Source organism: Odontesthes bonariensis, chromosome 23, assembly GCF_027942865.1.
Source record: "Odontesthes bonariensis isolate fOdoBon6 chromosome 23, fOdoBon6.hap1, whole genome shotgun sequence".
NCBI classification, from domain to species: domain Eukaryota; kingdom Metazoa; phylum Chordata; class Actinopteri; order Atheriniformes; family Atherinopsidae; genus Odontesthes; species Odontesthes bonariensis.
In genome coordinates, this window is record NC_134528.1 from 15,306,472 (window position 1) to 15,332,601 (window position 26,130).

Below are 26,130 nucleotides of genomic sequence, written 5' to 3' on the forward strand. Positions count from 1 at the left end.
ATGGAGCTTCTTGCATTAAAGGAAAACGCCGTATTCGCTGTGCCTGTCCCGATGGATATGCTGGGAAGTTCTGTGAAACTGGTAAGAAAAGACAGCAAACACATGGTTGCAGGTTGTCAGTTCTGAAGCTCAAGCTGTGTTACAGTTGCTCACAAAATTATGAAAAGGATCTCAAGAAAGTTAAAAATCATTCTAACTTAAAAAAAAAAGTATAGATAATGTTATAACCATATTACATATTATTATTATCATTAATGATTTAGTTTATAATAGATACATTTCACCAATATTTCAGGACTTTTATAGCTTGTGTGGCCCCTGGGGTGTTCACGGCCATAGTTCAGAAAGGCTAATCAATTTCTTTATGCTCAGTAAACAGAGGAAGGCTGTAGAAGCTTGCTAAGCAATTCAAGCCAATTTTTTCTTTCAGTGTGTAATGTAGTTAAGTAACAGTAGCTTATAGAGACATGGTCAAGTAGAAGTGTGGAAGAGAGTGTTTTCCAAGAGAACTGTTTATAGTACTGCTAGATGTGCTCATAAAAACCACCTTTTCACAGCAGTAGACGTGTCAGTAGAAATAAGGAGACTCTAAGGTTGTAGTTTACAGTTCTATCTAATTATTTGTGCAGCCACTCTTTTGTCAGAGTAAGCAGTAAGCAAGATGTTTGTAATCTTGCTTAAACGTTAAAAAAATGAATCATGCTTTTCGAAAATTAGGTCATTTACTCTATGTTATTTACAGAAATAAAAAATTGAGGTGCAGAAATATTGCACGCCACTATGAAACTGTATTAAAAAATTATATTCCAGAATTGCAGTTTCATATTAGGTTATGGAAACAGCAGATAATGATCTATTCAGATGGGAGCCCAAAGACCTAGTTGTCCTCAGGCGTCCATGTTTTCTGTAAAGCTCGATAAGTTTTAATGTAATTACAAGTAAAATGTGTGAGGTAACAAAGCCTCTTTTAAATTCCTCTGACTGCATTTGTGCTTTTGGTGAGAAACACCAACTGTGGGTATTTATTCTGAGTATCTGAGCTAACTTTAATGTTTGATGACCTATTTTACCTTTGTCTTCTTGTGCAGCTCTGACTGATTGTTATGTGGATAATGGAATGACATACAGAGGTACAGTTAGTGTAACAGAACAGGGAGACGAGTGTCTGGATTGGCATTCTTATTTCATTGTACGTAATGGGGAGGATCGTTTCACAACATACTCAGACTTTCCTGGCCTGGAACGTAACAACCACTGCAGGTACATGACTGGTCAAATTGTGTTTTAGTTTTTCTACCTTATCCTTTTAATTTCTATGATTTTCAGATTCAACCTTCAAAAGACACAGAATTGAGATTAATCATAATTTCTGTATTTCATAAATTCTTCATGTCAAGAACCCAAATGGGGATGAGAAGCCCTGGTGCTTTATCAAAAAGCAAGGCAACCTGAAGTGGAACTTCTGCAAAATCAAGAAATGCTCTCAAGGTGATACCAAACAGGTTACACATAATTACACAGAAAATGCAGATTTTCACATTTTCATCATGTCCCACAGCTGCAACTCCACCAACCCCACCAGTTACACCGGTAACAGGTTCTTCCCAGTTTTCCCAGTGCAGAAAATCTCAGCCGTCTCGCACCAGCAGGATTTTTGGAGGCACCAAGTCTTCCCCAGGTGCGCACCCCTGGCAAGCATCTGTGCAGGCCAGACCCAAGCGTTCATCCTTTGGGTTTCAACACATCTGCGGCGGGATCCTGCTCAATTCCTGCTGGGTCCTCACAGCAGCTCACTGCATGTAGGTTTTTTTTGTTGCATATCCATTTCCAGTTCATTCTTCCTCTTTTTTTCTCCTATAACCTTTTCTTCTCTTTTCAGTGAACGTACTAATGAATTCCAGGTGGTGTTAGGTGGAGTAAATATAGATAAACGGGAAGACGTTGACCAGACCATCCCAGTAATAGAAACGATCGTTCATGAGAACTACAGGGAGACTCCTTCAGCGCTTTACAACGACATTGGTTTGCCACAATTTTCAAACACAGAGTTTTGTTTTTAAATTCTGACCACTAATGAGAATATGAATAACACAGGTGCGCATTTAGTGCACCATACAGAACATGCAATGAACAGCATTTGATGCAGTTAATCTACTTTCATCTCTAAGTAGTTTTTTTTAACACACACATTCACAGACCTTTAACTTGCAGAATATGACAAATAATAGTGATTTTAATTCTTACTGTCTGTTTGCGCTAATTTATTTTCGTAGCTTTGCTTAAACTCAAAGTTACGGACAGTCCCCACTGTGCTAAGGAAACTCGCTTTGTGAAGTCGCCGTGTCTCCCAGAACAGGCCTTCCCCGCTGGAAAGGAGTGTGTGATCTCCGGATGGGGAGCTACTGAAACCCGTAATACTCTATTTTATCAGAAGACCAGTGATGTCCACGCTATATAAACAAACTATTTTAATGAAGAACTTTCTATCTCTTGAGAAAAAAACCTTAAAAGTTGCAATAATGTCACGATTTATTTGTCTCAAACCAGTTTGAATACAAAATAATTCTCTCTTGAATTTTCTTTGCCCTCCATCTTTCAGAGCGTTACAGCAGCCAGCTCTTGAATGCTCGTGTTTTCCTGATCTCTCAAGAGCGATGCCAAACTCCTCAAGTCTATGGAAATTTGGTGGACAACAGCATGCTATGTGCAGGGACCCTGCAGGGCGGCATTGACTCCTGCCAGATGTGTAACTCTTACATGTAGAATCTCCACGTAAAAAGGCTGCCCTTGATGTAAAGCTACAGTTTGCACTAGAGAGACTGGAAGGTGACCCAGACGCAAAAAAAATATGTGTTGCTGATCCATGCATTTGTTGCCATCGGTCCTGTGACACAAATTAGTGTCTCTCCGCAGAAAATATTTTTGCCTTAACTTGGTCTTTCCTGACACTGCAGGGTGATTCAGGCGGTCCACATGTGTGTGAGCAGAATGGCACACACTCCATCACCGGGGTGGTGAGCTGGGGCGTCGGCTGTGGTCAGAAGAACAAGCCTGGTGTCTACACCAACGTCCACACATTCCTCAACTGGATCAAAAGCAAGATGAACTAAACATTATATTTGTGTTTTTAAAACTTCTCCTTATTTTGGGAGGAAAAAATAAACTTTGTTTGCTTTAAAAAAAAGAAACTTTATTCAATCAGCAATAAAACCAAGCATTTACTCCCAGCACAGCTTTGAGTTAAAAGGGGCACCATCACAAACTCACACAGCTGAACCTGCCAGACAAAAGTAGAACACACGTAATTTCGGCAGGTCTGTTCTTCTTTGTAACTGAGCCTTGCTCAAAGTGCACTACATTATCAGACCTGGATTTCGTCGCCACATCTAGGTTGTGCAAAGTTCACTTGCAGGATGTGCTATTTACCAAAGATAAAACCATGTCAAAAATCCTCTGTACTTTACACTGCTGGCCACTCCCTGTTCCTGCTATCTATTACTTAGACACACTCTGAGTACAAAATTCAGACTTTAATTTCTGCACTGCTTTCAGATCAATTTTTATCCTGTAACAACTTTACTTTGGTTTCAGTAACCTCAAATGTTTTTGCTTGAATCATTTAACACTATCAGAGCTTTTCAAATACACCTATCATTTTCCTGTGTTTGGCACATACCTTGACAATCCTTTTAACAAACATGACAAGTCCTGCTCTGGTTCAACATGCTTTATCCCTCTTATTGTGGAACTTACAGCAGCTCGGTTAACTACAGAGTCACAATAGTCATTTCAATAACTTAGTAAAATAAAACACACTTTCTTAAAGTGGCATCTTTGACTCTCTCTAAAGACTATCACTTATATAAAAAAGAAATCCTCTCCGCTCTACGGTTTTTCTATCGCATCATTTTTACCAGAAACTGTCGTCTTCACTGTGTTCTGGAGAGCACCTCTTGAGGAGGATGAGGTGGAGCTGGACTTCTTCTCCATGGATCTGAATGAAGTTGTGGTGGTAGAAGATTTTTTCTGGACAGTCTGGATAGTCTTCTTCCTCTTGACATGAAGGACCTCCATTGCGTCCATGTTGACGCCTTGTTGAATCTCCTCGCTGGTCTCCACCTGCTCTGAAGTTTGTTGCTGCTGCTGCTGCTGCTGCTCCTCCATCTGCTGCTGGTGGTGCAGCTGAAAGATGCAGACAGGAAGGATGCTAAAACCATCAAAATAATCTGATTCACCTTGTGCTAAAATCAATCTTTTAAGCCCACTCACCATCATCATGTGCTGATAGTTTGCAATTGCCTCGTCAGTAGTAACTCCCTCAGCTAGCCCCAGCTCTGCAGCCCGGCGGGCAAGCTCAGCCTTGTGGGAGCCAGGAGGGGTCCAGCCCACTCCTCTGGTCCAGTTCAGGTCTGACTTGTAGTTTACCTGCAATAAAGCAATACAACAATTGAGCCTTTCCTTTTTACATATGCACCACATTCCATTAATCTGATTGCAACTGATTGTGTCAGATTCATTTCAAATTGTGATGGTAGCATTGCTAGGTTAGATATAGTATCATATCAGGCACCTCAGAGTCGGTTATTTTTTTATTTTTTATTTTTTTAATGAATTTTTCAAGAAACCCTCTTTCATCAGCATTCTGACATTGCACTGTGACTTACATCACTCTGCAGCTTGTAAGCCTGCTTGGCGTGCTTGACATTGAGCTGCTCGGGATCGCAGGTGTAGTCGTGGAGTTTGTGTCGGTAGCTGAGGTCACTAGCCTGAGCCTGACTCTTTTTGGCCTGCAGGAATTCAGGCTGGTTTGCATGGATTTTGTAGTGACCCCGGTCCTCTTTGGACTGACGTGTGTACTCCAGGTTGCTCTGGAGTTTACTTGCTGCCAGAGAGTGCACCATCTTAGGGTCGTCCTCCACGCAGCGCAGCCCCACCTGCTGACCCTTTTCCTTCAGATGGGATTCCTTGTAACGGAACTGTTGGAAGGAGAGGACAGTATTTCCATCTTAATTGAGGCTTTTGTGACAGTAGATTATAATCTTGCACTGCTACAACAGAATCCTCTGCCTTTAGACTGATATAATACTTTGTGCTACATGCAAAGTACAATAACAAAACTGGAATTCAAAAGGCTAAGAGTGACTTTTTTTTATAGATTGAAAATGTAGAAGGACATGTTACTTCAAGATTGAGAGGCTCAACTTTTTTTTTTCTTTTTCACCACATTATGAGACACTTAGAGGAACTCACATCACTGGCGATATCTCTGGAGGCCTTGGCAGTTTGGAAGGGAATAGCATCCAGTCTCAGGTCATAGCCCAACGTCTTCACCTGCTCCCCAGTCGCCTTGTAAGCTTTCTACATGAAAAAAAAATGGTGAAGACCCAGATCTTACCATGAGGATTTCAAATGATTTCATGTGCACATAGTTTTTGTCATATAAAGAATAGGAATATGTGCCTTACATCACTAATCTGCTGGGCATTGATCCTGGCTCTGATAAAATCTGGATCGTCTGAGTGTAAGGTGTATTTATGCATGTCGTCATTCTTTCCGGATTTGTACAGCCTCTGAAGTGGACCATATAAAGACATACACAGCATCAGTATCGGTATTTTTGCAACAGAAGTGCCTTAAAGGGGATTTTGTCTTAAGCATATTTATTTCTTCATCCGACCTCACTGCATTGTTGATAGCTGTTCTTAGCGTGGATGATATCAGGCGAGTCAGCCACTGAGGTAAACTTGAGTCTGTCCGGCAGCTGACGATACTTTTTCTGCAGGAAGCAACATCACAAACATTTGAACACAGATGACTGAGATTTGAATTAACATAAAAACAAATATATAAAGTGAAATTCAAAGACAAACAACATTAAACAGTGATGCGCAATTGCCAGGAACTTTGAAAAGTAGTCAAAGTTTCAGCAAGTCCGAAATGTTGGACAGTTATTCAAGGCACCCACGAGAAGTAATTTCTGCTGAAGGCAATCATACGTTTTCCACACAATATTACATTCATTTGTAATTGTGTTCAATAAATTAATTTTAAAGAGGATGTTGGAATAGTTAACCGTCTCAGTAGGGTAGAACTTTTTAATTTCACTGTATATAATTAGATAACTTGATTGTGTTCAACTGAAAACTGAGACTCAATGGATATCTTATGAAGTGATTCAAGTATTCATGGGTATCAATTTAATCTGACAATGTTTAGACGTTTATATAATGTCAAAGTGTCCCTTAACAGTAACTGAACAGCTTTTTTGTGATATAAATGTGTTTTAGCCTTCTGTTCATAGTTTTTTTTTTTTTTACAAATACCATTTTCCACATATACTCACATCACTTATTAGTTCTCCAGCCCTTTTTGCATATTCCAGTTGTGGTGCCCCCACTCCATCCCAGGCCACTCCTTTCATAAAATTGAGGTCTGACTTGTAGAGTTTCTTTACATAAGACAATAGAATGTATTAGACAGGTTGTATTATCCTGATAATGTCTTTATTCACCCTTCTTTATCAGCCTCTCACCTCACTCTGCAGGTTGTAAGCCTTCTTGGCCCACTTAACCGTCATGTCATCAGGGAGCACTGTGTACTCATGCAGTTTCTTCCTGTAGTCCTGATCGCTGGCCAGGGCCTGGGCATTCTTGGCAGCCACCAAATGGATCATGTCTGGGGTGAGGTGGTACTGTCCGCTGATTGACAGTGCATCCTTTCGGTACTCCTGGTCGCTGGCCAGCCGGCCAGCCTGCAAGCAGTGCAGGAAATACGGGTCGTCTGTGATGCTTTTAACCCCAATGCGCTTTCCCTTGTCCAGCAGGTGGTTGTGTTTATACTGGTACTGTAAAGAAATGTGATTAGGTTAGTTCAGTGTAAAGTTTTATCCATACTGAGTCATGCAATATTTTATGAGATCCTTCGATTCATAATTTTATGTGACCTTACATCACTGGCGATGCCTGTGGAGCTCTTGGCAGCCTGGAAGGGGATGTCCTGCATGGTGAGCTTGTAGCCCTGAGCCCTCAGAGTGTGCCAGGACTCCCTGTACTTTATCTGCAGCAGAGTAAAGAACATAAACCTTAAAACAGCAAACACAAAATAAGACAAAGACTTTTTTTTCCTCACAGATTATTATATTAGTAGATCATACTGTGCACAGCTCACAGATGCAAACAGTACCTCACTGAAGTTGGCTGCATTGATCTTTGCTTGTGTAATCTCTGGTCTCTCAGATGTTATAGTGTAGCTGTGTTGGTCATTCACTCCTTTCTCTTTATACAAACGCTGTAAGAGAGTAATATGATGCATTTTATTATCTTGTTCAAATGTCGTCTGTTGTAGTTATCGTATTTGCTAACTAATGTGGAGATCAGTCAAAATATGGAGGAATCTTAGAAGAACACAACTCAAACAAAATACTCATTGTCTCACTTCATTTGTGATCTGTCCGCTGAGTTTAGCATGGAGGATGTCTGGAGAATCAGCAACAGAGGTGTGCTTGAAACTGTACGGCTGCTGGCGATACTTTTTCTGTGGCGGGGGGGAAAGACAGGTTTTTTTTTGGTTAAGACTTCTAAGTAAGTTCAAAAAATTATTTTATATTTTCCATTCAAAGTTGAAAGAAACCACAATGAAAATCAACACACAAGATTCAGCAGAGAATTGACACGTCTCATGTGCAGATTTCATTTAGGGCTGTTGTGATGTCAGATTTATTGTTATATGATTATTGTTGCCAAAAGCATTCATTAAAACAATATAATTACAATAAGATTAGAAAACTATAACAATAACAAAATCACCTTTAGTTTTTTAGTTTTTTTGGTCCCTTTTGGTGATTGAATTGCAGTCAAAGTAGGAGCAAGTGTAAAAGCAAACACTTCCATTTACACAAGTGTGTAATCAACACAAAATAAATATTTTGTTACTATTGTTAATACGTTACTGGTATATCGCAACATCCTTAGTTTGTGTATGCGGCGTTGTATGACATGGGAATAATTCTAAAAAAAAACAAAACAAGATGTCTCACATCACTGATGAGGTCTGTAGCCCTCTTAGAACCTTCAATCTGCAGAGCTCCAGTGGCAATCCAGGCTGCACCACGCAGGTAATTTAGGTCAGAACGATACACTTTCTGTAGAGAGAACCAAAGAAAAGAACATTTACCTTGAAAAAATACCTGGAGCAGCCTTGCTGTGAAACATTTCCTAAATAAAATTCTGTGGATGGTTCATTAAATTGCTATAAAATGTTCAAATTGTATGTTTTTGTTTGTCTATTTTGGGCTATTATAGAAGATTTTCTAAATGCAGGGGGGCTAGGAAAGCTCATTTATGTTTATGAGACACATGGTCATAACTAGCTATTGCATTGGTATGATACGAAGCTACCACGAACGTTTCTACCTTAAATGGTTCAGGTCCTACTTAGAAGGCCGGAGTTATTTTGTTACAATTGGCAGCTATGAATCTGAGCGAGTGGCCATGACTTGTGGAGTCCCCCAGGGGTCAATTCTTGGATCTCTTCTGTTTAACTTGTATATGCTCCCTTTGGGTCAGATATTGCAGAACTTTAACATCAATTATCACAGTTATGCAGACGATACACAACTTTATGTGTCTCTGTCACCGGACGACTGCAGCCCAGCAGACGTACTGTGTCAGTGTCTGGAGGAAGTAAACACCTGGATGAGAGAGACTTTTCTACAATTAAATGAAGAGAAAACTGAGATCATTCTGTTTGGGAGCAAAGAGAAGAGGGTCAGCGTTGGTAAATATCTTGAGACTCGGGACCTTACAATCACTGACCAAGTACGTAACCTCGGAGTGTTGATAGACTCAGATCTGACTTTCAGCAGCCACATCAAAGCTGTCACCAAGTCAGCTTTTTACCATCTCAGAAACATCAACAGAATTAAAGGTTTCCTCTCCCAAAAAGACCAGGAGAAACTCATCCATGCAACGCTCTTTTAACTGGACTACCCAAAAATAGCATTAAACATCTGCAGCTCACCCAGAACGCTGCTGTTAGAGTTTTAACCCGGACTAAGAGATCTGAACACATCACACCAGTTTTAAAATCTTTACACTGGCTTCCAGTCAGTCACAGAATATATTTTAAAAGCCTGCTGATGGTTTACAAATCCCAGAAAGGTTTAGGCCCAAAATACATCTGTGATATGTTCAGAGAATATAAACCCAGCAGAGCTCTTAGATCCAAGGACTCAGGTCAGCTGGTCCAGTCCAGAGTCCAGACTAAACATGGAGAAGCAGCATTTAGCTGTTACGCTGCAAACAAGTGGAACAAACTGCCAGTGGAGATTAAACTTTCACCAAATGTAGACATTTTTAAATCCAGGTTAAAAACATTTCTTTTCTCATGTGTCTATGCATGAAATCTGCACGATATCTTTAAACTTAACTAGACTGTTGCTTGTTTTTAAATTCATTTAAATGACTTTATTTGTTTCTCTTTATATTTTTTTATGTATTTTAATGCTTCTTCCACTCCCTGCTGCAATGCTTTTATTTTATGTAAAGCACTTTGAATTGTTTGTACATGAAATGTGCTATAGAAATAAATTTGATTTGATTTGATACTGATTTTTTTTATAAAACAACAAAGAAGAGTTGTTAAATAGATAAATTAAAAAATGCTACCTGCAGCAGTGTTCAGTTCCTCTTACCTCGCTCTGCAGAGCATACGCCTTTTTGGCAGCCTGCACCTTCATGTCATCAGGCAGTGAGGTGTAGTGATGTAGAGAGAGCCTGTAGTCCTGATCACTGGCCAGCAACTGGGCCTTCTTAGCATGAGCAACCTCAATCATGTCCATGGAGAGGTGGAACTTGGAGAACTGCTTCGTAGAGTCTTGTTTATACTTAATCTAAATGGAGCACAGAATTCAGTATAGTATTTTGCAAGTATGTTGATGCTTTTCTGAGTTAAACTACAGCGGAGAAGCACTCACATCGCTCTGTAGCTTGCTGGCGTGGACCGAATGAGCCATGCTCAAGTCATCCTGCAGTCCTTTCAGTCCAATCATCTTACCTTTAGTCCTCTCAAATTCCCCTCTATACTTTTGCTGAAATGACACAACAGTGACAGAAAGGATGTCAGGGTATTAAACTGTCTATTTACCACTGAACAAGACTGGCAGGCTGCTGTTACCACAATTATTAATAGAGAGCCCCACAACAACCTGCTCTCTCATTTGGTAGTGCACATTTTCAGTGACTTCACAGCCTCCTATTAAAATTTGTCGAATGCTGATTCTTATTATTGAAGAAATGACAAAAATGCAAAGAAATATTTTCCATAGTATTTTTTTCTCAGTGAGGACAGTAAAGGGTCAATTAATTTATTTTTGTTACCAAATCATCAGAAATTTCCGCCAAAAAATGGCCAAGTCACATGTCTGAACGGACTCACATCGCTGAGGATCTCCGCAGATGATTTGGCAGACTGGAAAGGAATGGCATCCAGACGCAGCTTGTAACCCCCGTCACGTATCTTAGTCCAAGATTCCTTGTAACGACTCTAAAGGTACACAAGTTAGCAAAGAAAACCACACACAGAGTCAGTTGACTGGATAGACTGACCGGCTGTTGGATGGATCTGAGTTTGACAAAAACAGTGCTTCACCTCACTGATGTTCATAGCGTTGATCTTGGCCTGCACCAACTCAGGCAGCTCTCCACTGAGTGTGTACTTGTGCTTCATGTTTTCTCCCTTCTCCCTGTACAACCTCTGCAAAACAGAATGTAGCTTACTTCCTTACTGACCATCCACTTGAAACCTGATCACATTAAGCCACCATTTCTCAGTCTGCACAACTGGTGTATTTATAAGAGGAATCACTTCTGCAATAGAAAATTCTATCAAAAACTGAAAATCGCAGATATCTTTTAACATCTTGTGAAAAACAGAATTTCCATGCTAATTTGCAGTTATAACACAATCAAAAGTAAACTTTCGTATATCAGATCAACAGATTTTTTTTGGTTATGTAATGTCACAACGACAGCTGAGCGTACATCAACAGCCAGTTTGTTGCTGAGTTTGGCCTGCGTCATCTCTGGAGTGTCTTCAACACTGGTAAACTTCAGCGCGCGCGCTCCCTGGCGGTACTTTTTCTGAAAAAATAAAAATGCCAAATTGATTGCATTAGAATGACTAGCAGTGAGGCCGTGAAACAGATGGTGCACGTTTATTTTGGGTACAATAGAGGGCACTGCAGTATCAAAAACATGAGTGAGAAAAAAAGAAAAGAAAGCTAAGGGAACACATACACACGCACACACACACTGTCGCTGATATTGAAACATGTACATAAATAGAGAAAAAGTCGGCTCATCGGGAACTCTGGGTTCTGTTCTATTTGCGTTCACTCTGTCATTCATGGTCTAATATTGGTAACCCTGACAGGAATGACCCTGTAAATAAGTGGCTGCCTTGTGATGGGGTTATGAATAGAGTGTGGTACCTTTAGTCTGCACTATGGACATGTCTCAATGTACCATTTGTTGGTTTTAACATCAATATATATTTCGAAAAGGGCAGCCCATTTTACAGAATACACACATATATATCTCTATGTATAGATACATAGAGATATATATGTATATACAATACAGCCGTTGTTGTTTAAATGCAGCAGTAGGTTAGGAATGTTATGTCTTGCTACGGTAGTTATCTGTTATGTCAAAGACAGCATCATTAAGGTTCATAGATAAATAAGATAACTTGAGATTCACAAAATGTTCAACCCTGAGAAGCTTTTAGTAAACTAGATTTGAAGTTTATGGGAAGGCAGTTTATCTTAATGTAAAAAGTAAATGGGTAAGCTTTTTCATTTGACTGAATAAAGAGAAATGGACAAAGTTAGGGTTCAGTATGTACCAAGGTTCAGTTGCAGTACACAACCCAGTAACCCAGCATGTAACCTAGTGTGTAGTGAGTGAAAATAAGCTGTGGCTCTTTAAATACCTTCTGACCTTGACCATAAACCTGTATGCCTGTGAGTTACATGTCACACAATCATGCATATCACTTTCACATGGCCTCTTCACTGATATAGTTCTCATAGATATTAATAGCAATTAAGAGTGTTTTTTCAACTACTGCATGATAGTCGGCTTAAATATCATTGACCCCCATCTTGATAAAGGAAATATTAATGTAAGGCAATGACTGTTACTGTTACTGTAGGTTAGTTAAAATAAAAACTTTTTAGATTTAGGGAATTTCATTCAAGATAATTACAGCTCTACATTCTGGGTCAAATGATTGGACATTACCTCGCTGACCAGCTCTCCAGCTTTCTTTGCCTGCTGAACATCCAGAGATTTTGAGGCCTCCCACCCGACACCCTTCATCCAGTTCAGGTCTGACCTGTATTGTCTCTACATACGGAGGCACACAGACATTACAGTTTTAAATTCTTTGATCCTGAGGCTAATGAATCATCTTTTATTGATTAATTTAATAATTATTCAGGAGCGTCTAAAAAATTAGACATACATCGCTCTGTAGGTCATACGCCTTCTTAGCCCAGGCTACATTCATGTCAGTTGGCAGAGTGGTGTACTCATGGAGGAAAGTCCTGTAGTTGGTCTCGGTGGCCAAGTCTTGAGCCTTCTTGGCGTGGCTGATGTTCAGCATGTCCAGAGAAACTCTTGGGATGAGATTCATTTGAGTCAGAAAATGAGGAGTTTTGTTCCATAAGATTTAAATCCAGTTATTTTGGTCCTACGCTGAATGAGTACTCGTTGGTAATTGGGGTAATTCCCACATAAAACAAAAGAAGAGATTTCAGCACTTTATCTTGCTTTGGACAGTCTCAGGGTGATGACCTAAGTGGTTGCCCTCCTCAGATAGGGACTCTATATTTAAGCCTGTACTCCTGTGACCTTGGAAAATGAGATGTTCATTAAAATCGGCTTATTTTTAAATTACTGCTGGCATGAAGGTTAAGAAGGTAATTTGCCACAGCTCTGTGCTGAAGAATGTGCTCACGGTGTGAACGCAATCTAACGACTAAATCAACAAACTTTCAGTCAGTATTTGCCCCTTAAATACATAGTGGATATTGAATTTAAACGCTTTGCCTCGAATTGAGTTTTTTACGTCACTACCACTCACATCCCTTCCTTCTGAGGTAAACATCTGCACTCGTTTCAAAGACACTTTAGAAACAGCCAGTCAGGGCTAAATGATCGAATTGCTAATCAGCTAAATGAATCTATGTCATCCGTAACCAATAAATCAAGAAAGACTAGGACATTTGTAAAATGAATGAAACCCTGAGGATTCATTTGCCAAATCTGCTACAATTTAGAATATAAGTCTGAAGAAGCAAGATTTTTAAAAAAGGTCACATCAAGGTTGAGAGTCTCACCTGAATTTGGTCTTATTGTCCTCATATTTCTTTTTGTAGTATCGGTCACTCTGAAGTTTGGTGGCCAGAGCAGAGTGAGCCATCTGAGAGTCGTCACTGACCGACTTAATACCAATCGTTTTGCCTTTGCTTTTCTCATACTTCTCCTTGTATTTGACCTGATAGATAACATTAGATCAACATAATGTCAGAAATGTGATCCTTCCTCGGGAGTCCCCCAAACTGCGAATATAATCTAAAGCTTTTTTTTCTTCGCAAAAATCTATAGAGCCATCTAATACAGAAAATTTTAACTCACATCACTGGCCAAGTCTCTCTTAGCTTTCGCTGTGAGTATCGACAGAGAGTCCAAATGAAGCTCAAAGCCTTTTTCCCTCTGCTTCTCCCAGAGGCTCTTGTACACTTTCTGTAAAAAACAAACAAACAAAAAACATCACATCCACCTGACAATCATACTAACAGAAAGGAATAGTGGAAGAAGTCTCTTTTATTAGAGAAAACAAATTCTACAACAATTTCAACGTGTTATTTATCTCCCTGTTAACTATTAAAACAAGCTGTAAACATCGTATAAGGAGAAAAAATGTGGAACTAGGCAATTATGGTTTTTAATGATCTTAAGCTTACCAGTTCCTTAAAACTTGAATAATCAGAAGCATCCTCCATTCAAATAGAGTTAATTAGCATCTTTAGTTACCAACAAAAAAGGTTGTAATTATTAAAAAGGATCATCCTTGAATGTCAGAGAATGATGTCTCAAATTGGTTTTATTGTCCTATGGCTTGTTAATTATGTGATTTTTGAGGTTATTTTCCCAACATGTAAATAATATATGACTGAAAATAGCCTTTACCTGTATATTGTCTTCACATGCAAGGCAAAGTAACCACGGCGGACTCTCTGTCTCAAACACAGCAAGGGTCTTAACCTCTCAGTACATCTCACTGATTTTCAGTCCTAATCCAATTTTCCTGATTATGAATTGATATAATAAATCCTTAAACAACTGACTTTTATTTTGTGCTGAATTGGGACACCAAGTTACATAAGTTGAAATACTGACATGGTTTATTCTACTTCATCTTTCTGAAAACATGTTGAAGCATCACTCTGGTCGCTTATTCGGATCTGTATGAAACGTCTCACTGTGTAAGAACAAAAAAGTGGAAAACCCCTCCTTAGCACAGATCATGAATTGGTGACCATGCACAATTATTGAGACGTGATTCAAGACCGCTGTGTAACATCCCCTCTTCTTTTAACAACAGACTATTAATGCCTGGGAACAGAGGAGACCAGTTGCTGTACCTTTGGGAGAGGAGGAATGCTGCCCCATTCTTGAATAATATAAGATTCCAGCTGTTAAACATAACTGGGTCTTCTTTGTCATATTTTGCACTTCATGATGGGCCAAATGTTTTTAAAGTTTGGACTGCAGGCAGGCCCCACCAGCACAAAGTCTCTTCTACTTCAAAGCCATGCTTTTGTGATAAATGCAGTGTACAGTTTAGCATTGTCTTGCTTAGGCTTTTATGAAAAAAAAAAAAGAAGTAATCTGGATGGAAGCATACATTTCTTTAAAACCTGTATATACCTTTCACCATTGACGGTGTTTTTCCAGTTGTAAGTTTCATAGACACTAATTCTCCCCATACCCCACCCAGTTTTTCATTTACTTTTCAGACACTCTGTCTCTCTTTCTCTTTCTGATCTTTTGAGCCAATCATGTTGCGAAACTGTTGCCAATTAACCTAATTATGATGCAACATGAACCTCCAGTTGTTTTAGTCTTATTACCGCTTACTTTTCCAGCCATTTTTTGCCCCCGTCCCAATTTTTTACATCAAATTCAAGATTAGCTAATATTTCTTATGACAAAGCAAAATATCTCATTTTCAACATTTGATACATTTTCAATGTTTTATTATGATCAAACGTAGGTTTATTTGCAAATCACTTCATTCGGTTTTCATTTACATTTTACACAATATCGAAATGTTTTGGGAATTGGGGCTGTAATCATTCCAGACAAGTGTGAGCTGAAAAATGTGATTCATAAAACTTACCCCGCTGAGCAGGTCAGCATTTGCTTTTGCTTGTCTGAAAAGGGGCTCATCCTTTGTCATTGTATACTGGTGTATTATCTGCTCTGTGTTTGCTTTGTATGCCAACTGGAAAATCAGAGAGAATTATGTTGTGAGACTGACACCATGTGATAAAACATACATTATTACAGCTTTAGGGACGAGATCTTACATCGCTCTGCAGCTCTTGGCTTTTCTTGGCATGTTTGATGGAGAGATCGTCTGCCACGTGAGTGAACTTCATTCTATCTGCCTTCTGGCGGTATTTAGTCTGAGAAAATGAATGCACAGTGCATGAACAATGTTGCCTAAAACAGCATGAGAATCAGTAACAACATAAAATATGAGCTAATTTTTGGACTTACATCACTGAGCAGATCTCCAGCTTTCTTGGCCTGAGCAATATTGAGGCATCCATCAGTCTCCCAGCCCACCCCCTTCATCCAGATCAGGTCTGAACGATACTGATTCTGTGGGGTAGAGGGAAAAAATCTCAACACCCTTGAAGCAGGCCATTCTTTGCTTTTTTTTTTTCATTGATCTTCTACTAGATACACTGATGTTGCCCCGAAGATAACTCCCTCACCTCACTCTGCAGGGCATAAGCCTTTTTGGCCTGCTGGACCTTAATATCATCTGGCATGACGGTGTACTCGTGGAGCTTTGTGCGATATTCCAGGTCACTGGCAAGAGCTTGAGCCTTCTTGGCGTGACTCAGGTTGATCATGTCCAGTGGAAGGCTGTACTGGGCCTGACTCTCCTTGGAGCCCTTCTTGTACTCAATCTGAAGCAATAACAATAATAGGATTAATTCTGTGTGTACACTGTAGGCATGTTAAGAATATGTTTGAATATGCTGTATTTATGTATAATAAATGCATGTGTAAAAACATACATTCTGAAAAAAACAACAGTTATTTCTGCTTACGTCACTGTTCATCTTGGCCACTTGAAGAGAGTGAAGGGTCTTGGAGTCGCTCATGTTGACCCCCACCGCCTTCTCCTTGTTTTTCATGTACAACTCCTTGTATTTAATCTGAAACACATGCCCATCTAATTTAATTTGCACGCTATAGCATCTGATTAAAGCCACTTGCATGTCAGCTTCGTCTAATTTTGTTGAAGTGGGTAAGAGTGTGTGTTTACTTACATCACTGGCGAGGTCTCGCGACGCTTTGGCAGCTCTCACGCTCAGGTCGTCTACACCGATATCACAAGCTTTAGACTTGGTCTTCTCCCACTCCTCCTTATATTTAATCTGGAGTGACAACAATGGGTTATGTCAATGATAACTTGACAAATAAAAAGGGATGACTACCTTGCATTCACCTGTGCATGCATAAGTGAGAAAAGTGTCTCCGTGTTAACTTACATCACTACACAAAGCAGCATTGGCTTTAGCGTTTTGGATTTGGGGCAGATCCTGGGATAGAGTGTACTGGTGCTTCGTCTTTTCATAGCCTGCTTTATAGTTTAACTGAGGGACACACGGATCATGTGTTCACACAACACGACAGTGAACTCATTCAAGAGTGCAATTTGTAGACAAAAACTCACAATCAAATAAATAGAAGTGCTCATAATCAGTCCTCAGATGTGCTCTGTGTTAATATTTACTTACTTTACTGACAAGCTGAGCATTTTTCTTGGCTAAAACGATCTCAGGGGTGTCAGTCACCGACTTGTACTTGACTTGGTCAATATGTTGCCTGTAGTTCTTCTGCAGCCATAAAGAATACATTTTGAACAAACACAGCGATACATCTGACAAATTACAGGATTTCCCTATTTGATCAAATGTTTTATATCTAATCTCGTTTTTTTTCACTTGCATGTAGGGCACACAGGTATTGACCTTATTATAACTCTGAGCTTGAAATAATTTGGGACTTACATCTTTTAGTGGGTCCAGCTTCCTTTGGCTTTGGTATCCAGGGGTGAGAGTGGCTGGATAGTTGTAATCCCCCTGCTCCTGTTCACAGCCTTGTTTATAAGAAATCTGAAGCAAACAGTGCAAAAATTTGTTTTTGCAAAAACATTTTCAAAAAGTTAATTGGTGGATGATATAAATATTTAATTTACAATCTTATGGGGTTTTTGCCTGATTAAGAAGAATAGCTATTTAAAAAGCAAAATGTCAGCATAGCCATTAATAATGAAACCAAATCCAAGTAGAGCAGATGTAGTAAAAATAAGTCCACTAAAAATGAGACTCACATCACTTGCCAGCTTCCTCGCTTTCATGGCATGCATGGTCCTCTTATCAATTCCTGAGTCTTCATAGTGTTTCAAATCGCTGGTGTATTTCTCTCTGTATTTGTTCTGTAAAACACAACATAAGTCTGAATAACTCCAAAGTAACCACAATTCTTTGAAACCACAGCCTTTAAGAACACAGCAGAAGTGCAAAGGTTAAGTCGTCCATTCTGCATTTCTGTGTGTGTTTATGGTACGTGTCAGGAGACTTACATCACTGGTGAACTTGGCAATCTTGGCAGCATTTTGAAATTGTGGCGTCTCACAGAAGTTGATGCTGTGTCCTTTGGTGTTCTCCAAGTCTTTCCTATACTCCACCTACAAAAGTAAAGCAGCAAAGATGCAACATTTTTCATTTATCTCTTTTTTTTTTTTTTAAATCAGAGCTCATCTTTTGAGGAACCAAGGTGCCAATCATTCTTTAATGATGCATGCTAAATATACAGAAATAAGCCCTCTGCTTATTAGTCACCATCACTGATACCCCATCATAACTCAACAGTCACAGAGGGACAACTGTAATCTTAAATATGCTCCGGTGAGCTTAACAAAGATGCCGTGACATCATTAAACGTGTCAGTTCCGTTACTGACAAGAATACTATGTTATGTTATACTATGTACTACGTTGTTAGAACACTACACATGAAACATTTCCTTTATACAAGAAACAATTCTCAAATCAAAGTTTTAAATGATTTCAACCCAATGGCTTTGCCTGTTTTTTTAGTGGAAGGTGTGATTCAGAATAGTTGCTCATAGTTGACATTTCTTTTGTGAAATTCCCAAGGCTGAGAATAGATGGTCGTGAGTGGGGCTCTGCTCCTGTGTGAGGTACAGTGTCATAAGTTTGACGTGATGTCTCATGGCCTTGGATGTAAACTGCAACTTCACCACACAGGCATGTCAAGGATGCTGGAAATGCAGGTTGGGTGGCCTCATGTTTGCTGAAAACTGACACAGTGCACACCCAGTATTTCCAGCTCTTAAACACACGTGCACATATATATATATATATATATATACACACATACAAACACTGACCACCATACATTTATCAGTAAAACAGACTTTTTTTGCTACACTGACATATTCTACCTGAATATCTATTTAATCCCAACCATGTCGAAGTTCTCTTACTTGAGTGTGTTATTGTATGCCTCACCTCACTGACAAGCTTGTTGATTTTTTTGGCATTCCTCAATGACAGGTTGTCTTCTGAAGTTAGACTATGGAAGTGGGATGTGCCCTTCATCTTTTTTAAGTCCTTCCTGTACTTGAGCTGCAAAAGAATGACAGATGACAGATGTATGTTGTGTTAGCATAGGATCAGGAGATTAGAGACACCCGCAGTGTAATTCAGTCAGGGTGGACAGTTTGGAGAGTTATGACAAAGAAAGGTCCCCTCACTTCTGTCCCTCATCTATTCTGCTCAGTAATGACAAGGCCAGGTAATGGATGAGGCTGTGGTTCTTGCACACAGTACTCTGCAATGTTTTGATAACATTTAAAAGAGCTCACATGGCGCCACAACTCACACAGACTCCCTTTCTTAACAACTCTAAATGCAAAAGTTCAAGTGAACATTCACACTTCAACACAAAAGAAGTATTTACATGCAAGACTCAAGCTGCTGCTGCTGCAGGCTGTTCAAAGATATTTTCAACTTTTACAAGTGACTATAGATGCTCATTATGGACATTTATGTCATATTTAGGTTCATACTCACATCACTAGCATAATCCTGAGCCTTCTTTGCCAGATGATAACCAGGAGTGATCATGGCGGGGAAACTTCCTTTACCTTTTTGATGCTGATTTTCTTCAGTATAGGCAATCTGCAAATATATTTCTTGATTGAGCTCAGTTGTAATTCACAACATGTTAAATGTATGAAATAGAAGGTGTTTTCTAAGTGTTTTGGGTGTAGAAATTATTGTTCATGATCAAGAAGCATGAAAAACAAATATGGCCAACAAAAACCTTTAGATTAATTTTCATACCTGACTGTAATTCTCTGCATTTTCTTTGGCGTGAACCATCTCAGCAGATGCTGCCTCAGAGCTGGCTTTACCCCTCATCTCCTGCTCATAGGACTGACGATACTTAACCTGGGTCAACATGGCATGATCAACTGGGAATCAGCAATCAGTATGTGGAATGCAAACAATAAGTGTGCATTTTTGTTGTGTTACGTACAGCACTAGCCTGTTCAGTGGCCTTCTTTGAAACCTTGTATCCTGGGGTGATATGTGCTGGGAAGCTACCTTTCCCCTTCTGCTGCTCGTATTCTTCTGTGTAGGCATACTGGAAATAAATAAATAAATAAATGAATAAATCTTAACTGAAGAGGACAAAGTTATTCAAAGTGATTGAGAGAGCCTTTATCAAATGCTTACATCACTAACAAGTTGTCCTTGCTTTTTGGCTAGAAGCACCTCTGGTGGATCAACAAATGTTGTGTATTTTGAAACTCTTTCTTCGTGACCTTTTTTATATTCCAGCTGATGAGAAAGGAAACAATTAGCTTTCTTTAGCATCGTGGATTGGTGATACAGTTTCATTATCTATCCAATGATGTGGATTTAAAAAAATTGAAAACTGGCTATCTCGTCTTAGAAAATAAATATCTGCTTACATTACTGGCCAAAGTATTGGCGTTCTTAGCACTTTGGTAACCTGGTGTGATCATTGCTGGGAAGCTTCCTTTTCCTTTTGACTCTTCATATTCCTCTCTGTGTTTCACCTGCAACGGAGCACACAATCAGTCAGGAGATGTGATATTTAAGCTATTTACAAAGATATGATAGCACAACAATGAAACCTCTTCCTAGGGGAAAAAAAACTGTACTCACATCACTCATGGTCTTCTGTGACTGAGACATTGTCACAATCTCATGGTTGGTCACCATCCCTGAATACCAGCTCTGCTGCTGTGACAACTCTGTCTGAGACTGAAAGGCCTGCTCAAAATATGGGAGACAAACCTGATCAGTTCCAGCCATTCCCGAGACAAGTAATTCCATACCTTGGAACACCTTTACAGATTTTTTTTAATGAGGCAGCCATCAAACCCTGGCTGCAACAAGTTTAGTCTACTTTAAGGGAAATGCAAATAAATCTGTGCTCATTCATGGCAAACCTTTTTTTTTCATATATTCTTTGATATATAAACTTTGCTTTGTTTACATTTTTTACCAAACTGAATAATGCATAAATCACTGCTTCATTCTGCCAAACAAAGTTATGTCCTCCTGCGCAGGTGTAAGTTGTTTGCAGTTGGTTGCCTTTTTTTGCAATGGGATCAAATGTTAAACATAACTGTGCAGAAGTCTTGAGCCATCCATCATTTGTTTATATTTTGATTAAAAGAATATATGAATTTCTTGAAATATTTTGAAATGGTTTTGAGCAACAGTACTGCCCAGATGTTGGGCAGTAAATATAGAAATATAGAAACAGCAAAGCACCATCTGTCCCCGCTGGCTCCTCATGATGGTTTGGGGTATAGAAACCCTAGAGAATATCTAAGAGCACCTAAAAGGCCCAATTTGCTCTGGTTAAGTGAGCTCATTGGTGTGCAAGACAGCTGCTAATCTTTTGTTTGAGGTGTACCTCTTTGGTGTCTCTGCAATCAATATGCAAATGTCTTTCACGGTAAGGTTGTTGAGAAAAATCTGAATTACAAATGAGGCATGTCAGTCAGCTCAGGGGCAGAGTCTTCCATGGGATAGAATAACTTATTTCAATGCAGACATACAGCTTTATTCAGATTTACAGACCTGTTACAAGTACAGAACCTAAGAACCCTAAGAAAACCTTATTGTTAGACCTGGAATATCTAAACCTAATTTTAGGAACAGCCACAACAAAAAAAAGAAAAAAGAAAAGTATAAAAAATCCAATGACTTCTCATTTAGTTTTTTTAACCAAAGAATCTATCAAAGGATCAAATTTTTAGTTGGAACTCCCTTTAATTGGGTGTAATGGCCAGTCGCTCTCCCTGGAGCTCACCTGGCTGGTCATCTGACTGGCTAGGCGAGCCTTCTCCAGCTCCATGGATCTCATGTCACAGTGGAAGGTGGACATAAAGCGTTCGCCATCTTCACGATACTTCAGCTACAAGTGCACATCGACAACAAGCATTAAGCCAAAGCCAGCACACATCTGCACATGCACACAGTAGACACGTGTTTACAGCATTCATTTTAGTTGATGGATGTTTTTTATATGAAAAAAACTGCTAGCCCTGACTGTTATTGATGATCATTGATGATGTTCACTGAAATTATTTAAACTTTTCAGTGGCACTACATTATTAGAGAACCTGAACTCACATATGATGAAAAGGTAATATCAGTGTGCTGTTATTAATAACTGACATGTTCCAATCAAGATGAAACAAGACCTGCCAAGACAGATCCAGAATGGAACTGGGCTATTATTTGCTAATCATCCTTCAGCCTAAATATGTCCAAAACTAATATTGGAACTGCTGAGAATTAGCTCTGACTTCTCTGGAGCTGACTATGACAGGGCATAGTATGACAATAATTATTTCAAAACTCATGGTTAACTTAATAAGCTCCAAGCTAAATTTGTTCAAAAACCTAGCTTGAAGTATGTCAAGATATCAAGATAACAAGAAACTAAATACATTTTCTGTTTTCAGACATCTTCGGGGGTCACTAAACATTAACTGAACTCAGCTCTGAGTAATGTGTATATATACCAACAGTCCCATACCTCCCTTGTGGCTTATAGCAGCAGCTAATGAGCTTGCTATACTGCTAATATAAGCATAGGAGCATTGCATGGACTTGTAGACATAGACAGACTCAAACAGACAGAAACAGGTGGCATGGCAGAGGATATGAAAGGATGTGAGGGTGTTTTTCCTGAAGCACAATTTTAGCTCCCTGAAGTATAAAGTGGGCAAAGCAGAGGGGGGTAGTCTGTCTCGCCTCTGTCAGAGAAACAGAAATAACCTGGGCCACATAATTCATTCCACACCACTGCCGTCACCTTTATTGCGTCCTCTCAGAAAGAGGGATTCAGATTTTTTTTTATCTTACAGTCATGCATACATATGTTTGGGGTCAGTTCTCGAATTTTCTAACTGTATGTTTCCATGTCAATGGTGCTGTGAATAAATAAGGTCACCAATTATTAAGTGGGAGAAATGTCCAATAACATTTTGGATATCTGAAACTGTGTGTGTCTATGTAAAAAAATACCATGGTGGAAAAAGTTGAATGATATAGGCCAACCTTTAAATAACATTTCAATATTAAGCATGTAAATGATGCAGTGGCTACTTTAAAAAGGTTTTGTCATAAATCAGTCACGACAAACCATGATAAATATTTCACACGAGGCATAGACAGTGGCTTATGTCAACCTGTCAACAATACATCCTGAGTCAGAGCCAGAGTATTTTGCATGTGCATTGCTACCGTGGTTTTACAAATGATGTGATCTTACCTCACTGCTGGCCTTGCTTTGCTTCTTTGCATTGATGTTGATGGGGGTCTCGTAAACACTTGTGAATGTGTTGTTTCTTGGATTGTGCCTACAAAAGATGAGATGAGAAAAATGGTCACGAGCAACTTTAAGTGGGTGGAAAAGCACTGGCATAACCCATGGCAATAAACCAGTTTCCTGCAAAGACAAGTCAAAATTTCTGCTCTAAAAATGGTCTGTGAATAGATGATTCAATTTTCACACCTATTGTCGATATCTTGATCAATTTTAGGGATTTTACAAAAGCCCAAAAAGGGATATAGAGCACTTACACGGAGCAGTACGGCCTCTTCTTGTGGCTGACAAAGTTATTAGCAGTGAGGACCATCTTGCAGACATCACAGTGAAAACATGCTTTGTGCCAGTTCTGATAAAAAAAAAACACAAATCACATTACTTTAATGTTCCAGTTCTGTGGAAACATGACTTCAGTTTAGATTATGAAATGAAAGAATGAAGTGTTATAGCTTTGAACAGATCTTTTCTGATGCATTTTACTAATAAGACAGCACAGCCCAGAATAACAACAGCGATCACAGCACGGTTTGTTCTCAAATACAGATTTCCTTCTATACCCATACAGTTCTATATCTAATCTTTTCCCTGTAACGTGTTATCTTCAAAAATGGTCTATCATTCCAGCAACGAGTGAGATTTACACAGATGTTGTTTTACTGCAGTAGTTCAGATGTTTAGCAAACAGAAAATGTCATGTCAATGATACAACATTTAGAAAGGAAATCATAGCTATATATTAAACAGATGATCAACGTTAACTGGTACATGCCACTTTCCAGAACATTCACCTGTTCAAACACTGAGCAAACTTAAATGTTGCCAAACATACAGAATTATTCAAAGTGTTTTATACTTTTTATTTGATATATATAAAGCCAATAGTTACAAATTCTCACAATACCTATTAATTCCCTCCAAAAATTCAACTCTGACAATACGTCATGGTAGAAGTTGATTTGGAATGTAAAAATGTTGTGCCAAAATTGCCATTACCTGGTCAATGCAGTTGATCTTCTCTGCTGGGTAGACCACAAACCCACACCTCGCACAGGACTGCATGATGAATTTGTATCCTTCTCTCACTCTCTCAGAAAAAAAAAGAAAAAGCTTCAGAAAAATAGTGAACTAACAAAAACAGTTAGTTAAAAGTAGGGTTCGAGTCAGGCTGGCAGACGGGCAGCGGTGTAGCTCAGGAACAGAAAGTGACTCCCTGACAGTTGGATTAGTGCGTCTCTCGTTGTGGTAAACTTAGCTCTGAAACCGTGGACCACTGAGACCGTCTCTTACTTGACACCATGTCCCATGATGGATCAGCCCCTTTCTATGTTCCATGCAGCAGGACTGGCTGAGTCCAGCTGTCCATCTGTGGAGACAGAGACACAGAGTTCACATGTCACTGCATATGTGTAATGAGCTCGAGTTGGACAGCTTGTTCAACTTTGGGCATCCTGCCATGACATAAAAGCTTAATTCACTGAGTAATGGTTTTACTTAGTCTTTTACTTAGCTTCATCATCCAATTACATTTAAGGACACAAAGAACTCATTTTTAGCCGAGGAGATATATACAACAAGTAAAAATGACAACAAAGTAAACCAAATGTAAACATACGGCCCACAAAAAATAGGTATAAATGCATAATAAAGATAAAGCCCAAAGCCTTATCAAATCACAAATGTTTAGTTCAGGATCAGTCATTACAGTTTTCACTGATAGAGAGGTTAATGTGCAGCTGATATAATTAGTCTTTTTTAAAGTTTAGAGACAATACTTAAGGTTTTTTTTTACTTTTGCAGTGTGATAAAAGGAACTCACCTTGACTTTCTGGGAAACTAATTTATTTTCTGTCGATGATTATGGTAAATAAACTGTTCACAGACAGTGAACTTTTCCTGAGCCAGTGCAGTTATTTCTGTTTTTTTTAAATAATGTTTTAAGGCAGTACAAGTAAAACAACATTTCTTATTATCAACATCTGTTATATGGTCTAACCTATGTTTTTGTTTCAGATTTTTTAAAAAAAACAAAAAAACAAAACTCACAAACATGGCAATGGGAATGGGACTGTAATGGGGAAAAATGATTTCTTTCTAACTGCATGATTAACGTTGTTAACTGAAAGCAAGTGGTGTGAGGCATGATGTCTCATGTGTCTTCACTCAAGCATGCAGTCTTATAACAGCCTTGTATATGTAAATATTAGCTTCATTCTATACCATTTATTATAGCTCACTGGATTAGAGTGATTTCAAGTGGTCCTTTTTTATGTTTTTTTTTTTTTAAATGAAAATAATCTTTATTTCAGACACAATAGCATTTCACAAAGTGTAGTAACATCAACAGAAATACTGGATAAAAGTATATTAGATTAAAAACTCTTAGTTGATAATAAGGTGGTAATACAAAAGAAAAGGGGAAAAGGGGGACATTATGAAGTTCGGAGGAAAACAACACAAAACATTCATGCAAGTTTAAACAACAGGTTAAAACCAAAAGACTAAGTCATCCATCAACAATAAAGTTGACAGTGTAGCAGAAATCCACTGTCCTCACTTCCTCAGTGCATGGCATATGACACAAGCATTGGCCCTGAAACAAAAAACTGAGAGAATGGAATAACTAAAGGGTAATGAAACAGATTGATTAATTTATTGACAAATGAATTAACAAATACATTCATTAATGCATACATTTATACTCAGATACCCATTTTAAAACAAAAAAAGTTCAGATCTATGTCAACATGAACTCTTTAAGATTTGACAGCCGCCTAAATTTGGCCATGAAACCTAAATGACTTCCAAAAAATTAATGAATAGAAATGTGAAAGTCTCATAAATCTACAATC

At 38.9% G+C, this 26,130-nt stretch overlaps 2 protein-coding genes across 3 annotated transcripts; one reads left to right on the forward strand and one right to left on the reverse strand.

The window, feature by feature from the left end:
• LOC142374518 (factor VII-activating protease-like) lies at positions 1-2,781 on the forward strand. The gene is made up of 6 exons (XM_075458239.1): positions 1-81; positions 1,398-1,488; positions 1,559-1,799; positions 1,880-2,022; positions 2,274-2,411; positions 2,600-2,781. The coding sequence occupies exons 1-6, from the start codon at positions 1-3 to the stop codon at positions 2,761-2,763; spliced, it is 858 nt and encodes a 285-aa protein (XP_075314354.1). The 3' UTR covers positions 2,764-2,781.
• A 390-nt stretch (positions 2,782-3,171) lies between these two features.
• nrap (nebulin-related anchoring protein) lies at positions 3,172-24,548 on the reverse strand. Of its 2 annotated transcripts, XM_075456710.1 has the most exons (43): positions 24,275-24,548; positions 23,536-23,630; positions 23,225-23,312; positions 21,755-21,859; positions 20,596-20,703; positions 20,379-20,486; positions 20,140-20,244; positions 19,940-20,047; positions 19,744-19,851; positions 19,471-19,578; positions 18,907-19,023; positions 17,956-18,060; positions 17,704-17,808; positions 17,381-17,485; positions 17,108-17,206; positions 16,859-16,963; positions 16,637-16,744; positions 16,415-16,522; positions 16,073-16,270; positions 15,852-15,956; positions 15,659-15,757; positions 15,469-15,573; positions 13,701-13,808; positions 13,403-13,560; positions 12,526-12,679; positions 12,303-12,407; positions 11,040-11,138; positions 10,648-10,752; positions 10,435-10,542; positions 9,974-10,087; positions 9,692-9,889; positions 8,036-8,140; positions 7,435-7,533; positions 7,183-7,287; positions 6,949-7,056; positions 6,533-6,844; positions 6,344-6,448; positions 5,678-5,776; positions 5,466-5,570; positions 5,251-5,358; positions 4,665-4,976; positions 4,270-4,425; positions 3,172-4,182 (listed from the first exon to the last, which is right to left on the reverse strand). In XM_075456710.1, exons 1-43 carry the CDS (start codon positions 24,338-24,340, stop codon positions 3,886-3,888), a joined length of 5,418 nt encoding a protein of 1,805 aa, XP_075312825.1. In that variant the 5' UTR covers positions 24,341-24,548; the 3' UTR covers positions 3,172-3,885. The 2 variants fall into 2 exon arrangements, with proteins under 2 accessions (XP_075312825.1, XP_075312826.1); XM_075456711.1 differs by lacking the exon at positions 21,755-21,859.
• Positions 24,549-26,130: the final 1,582 nt, after the last annotated feature.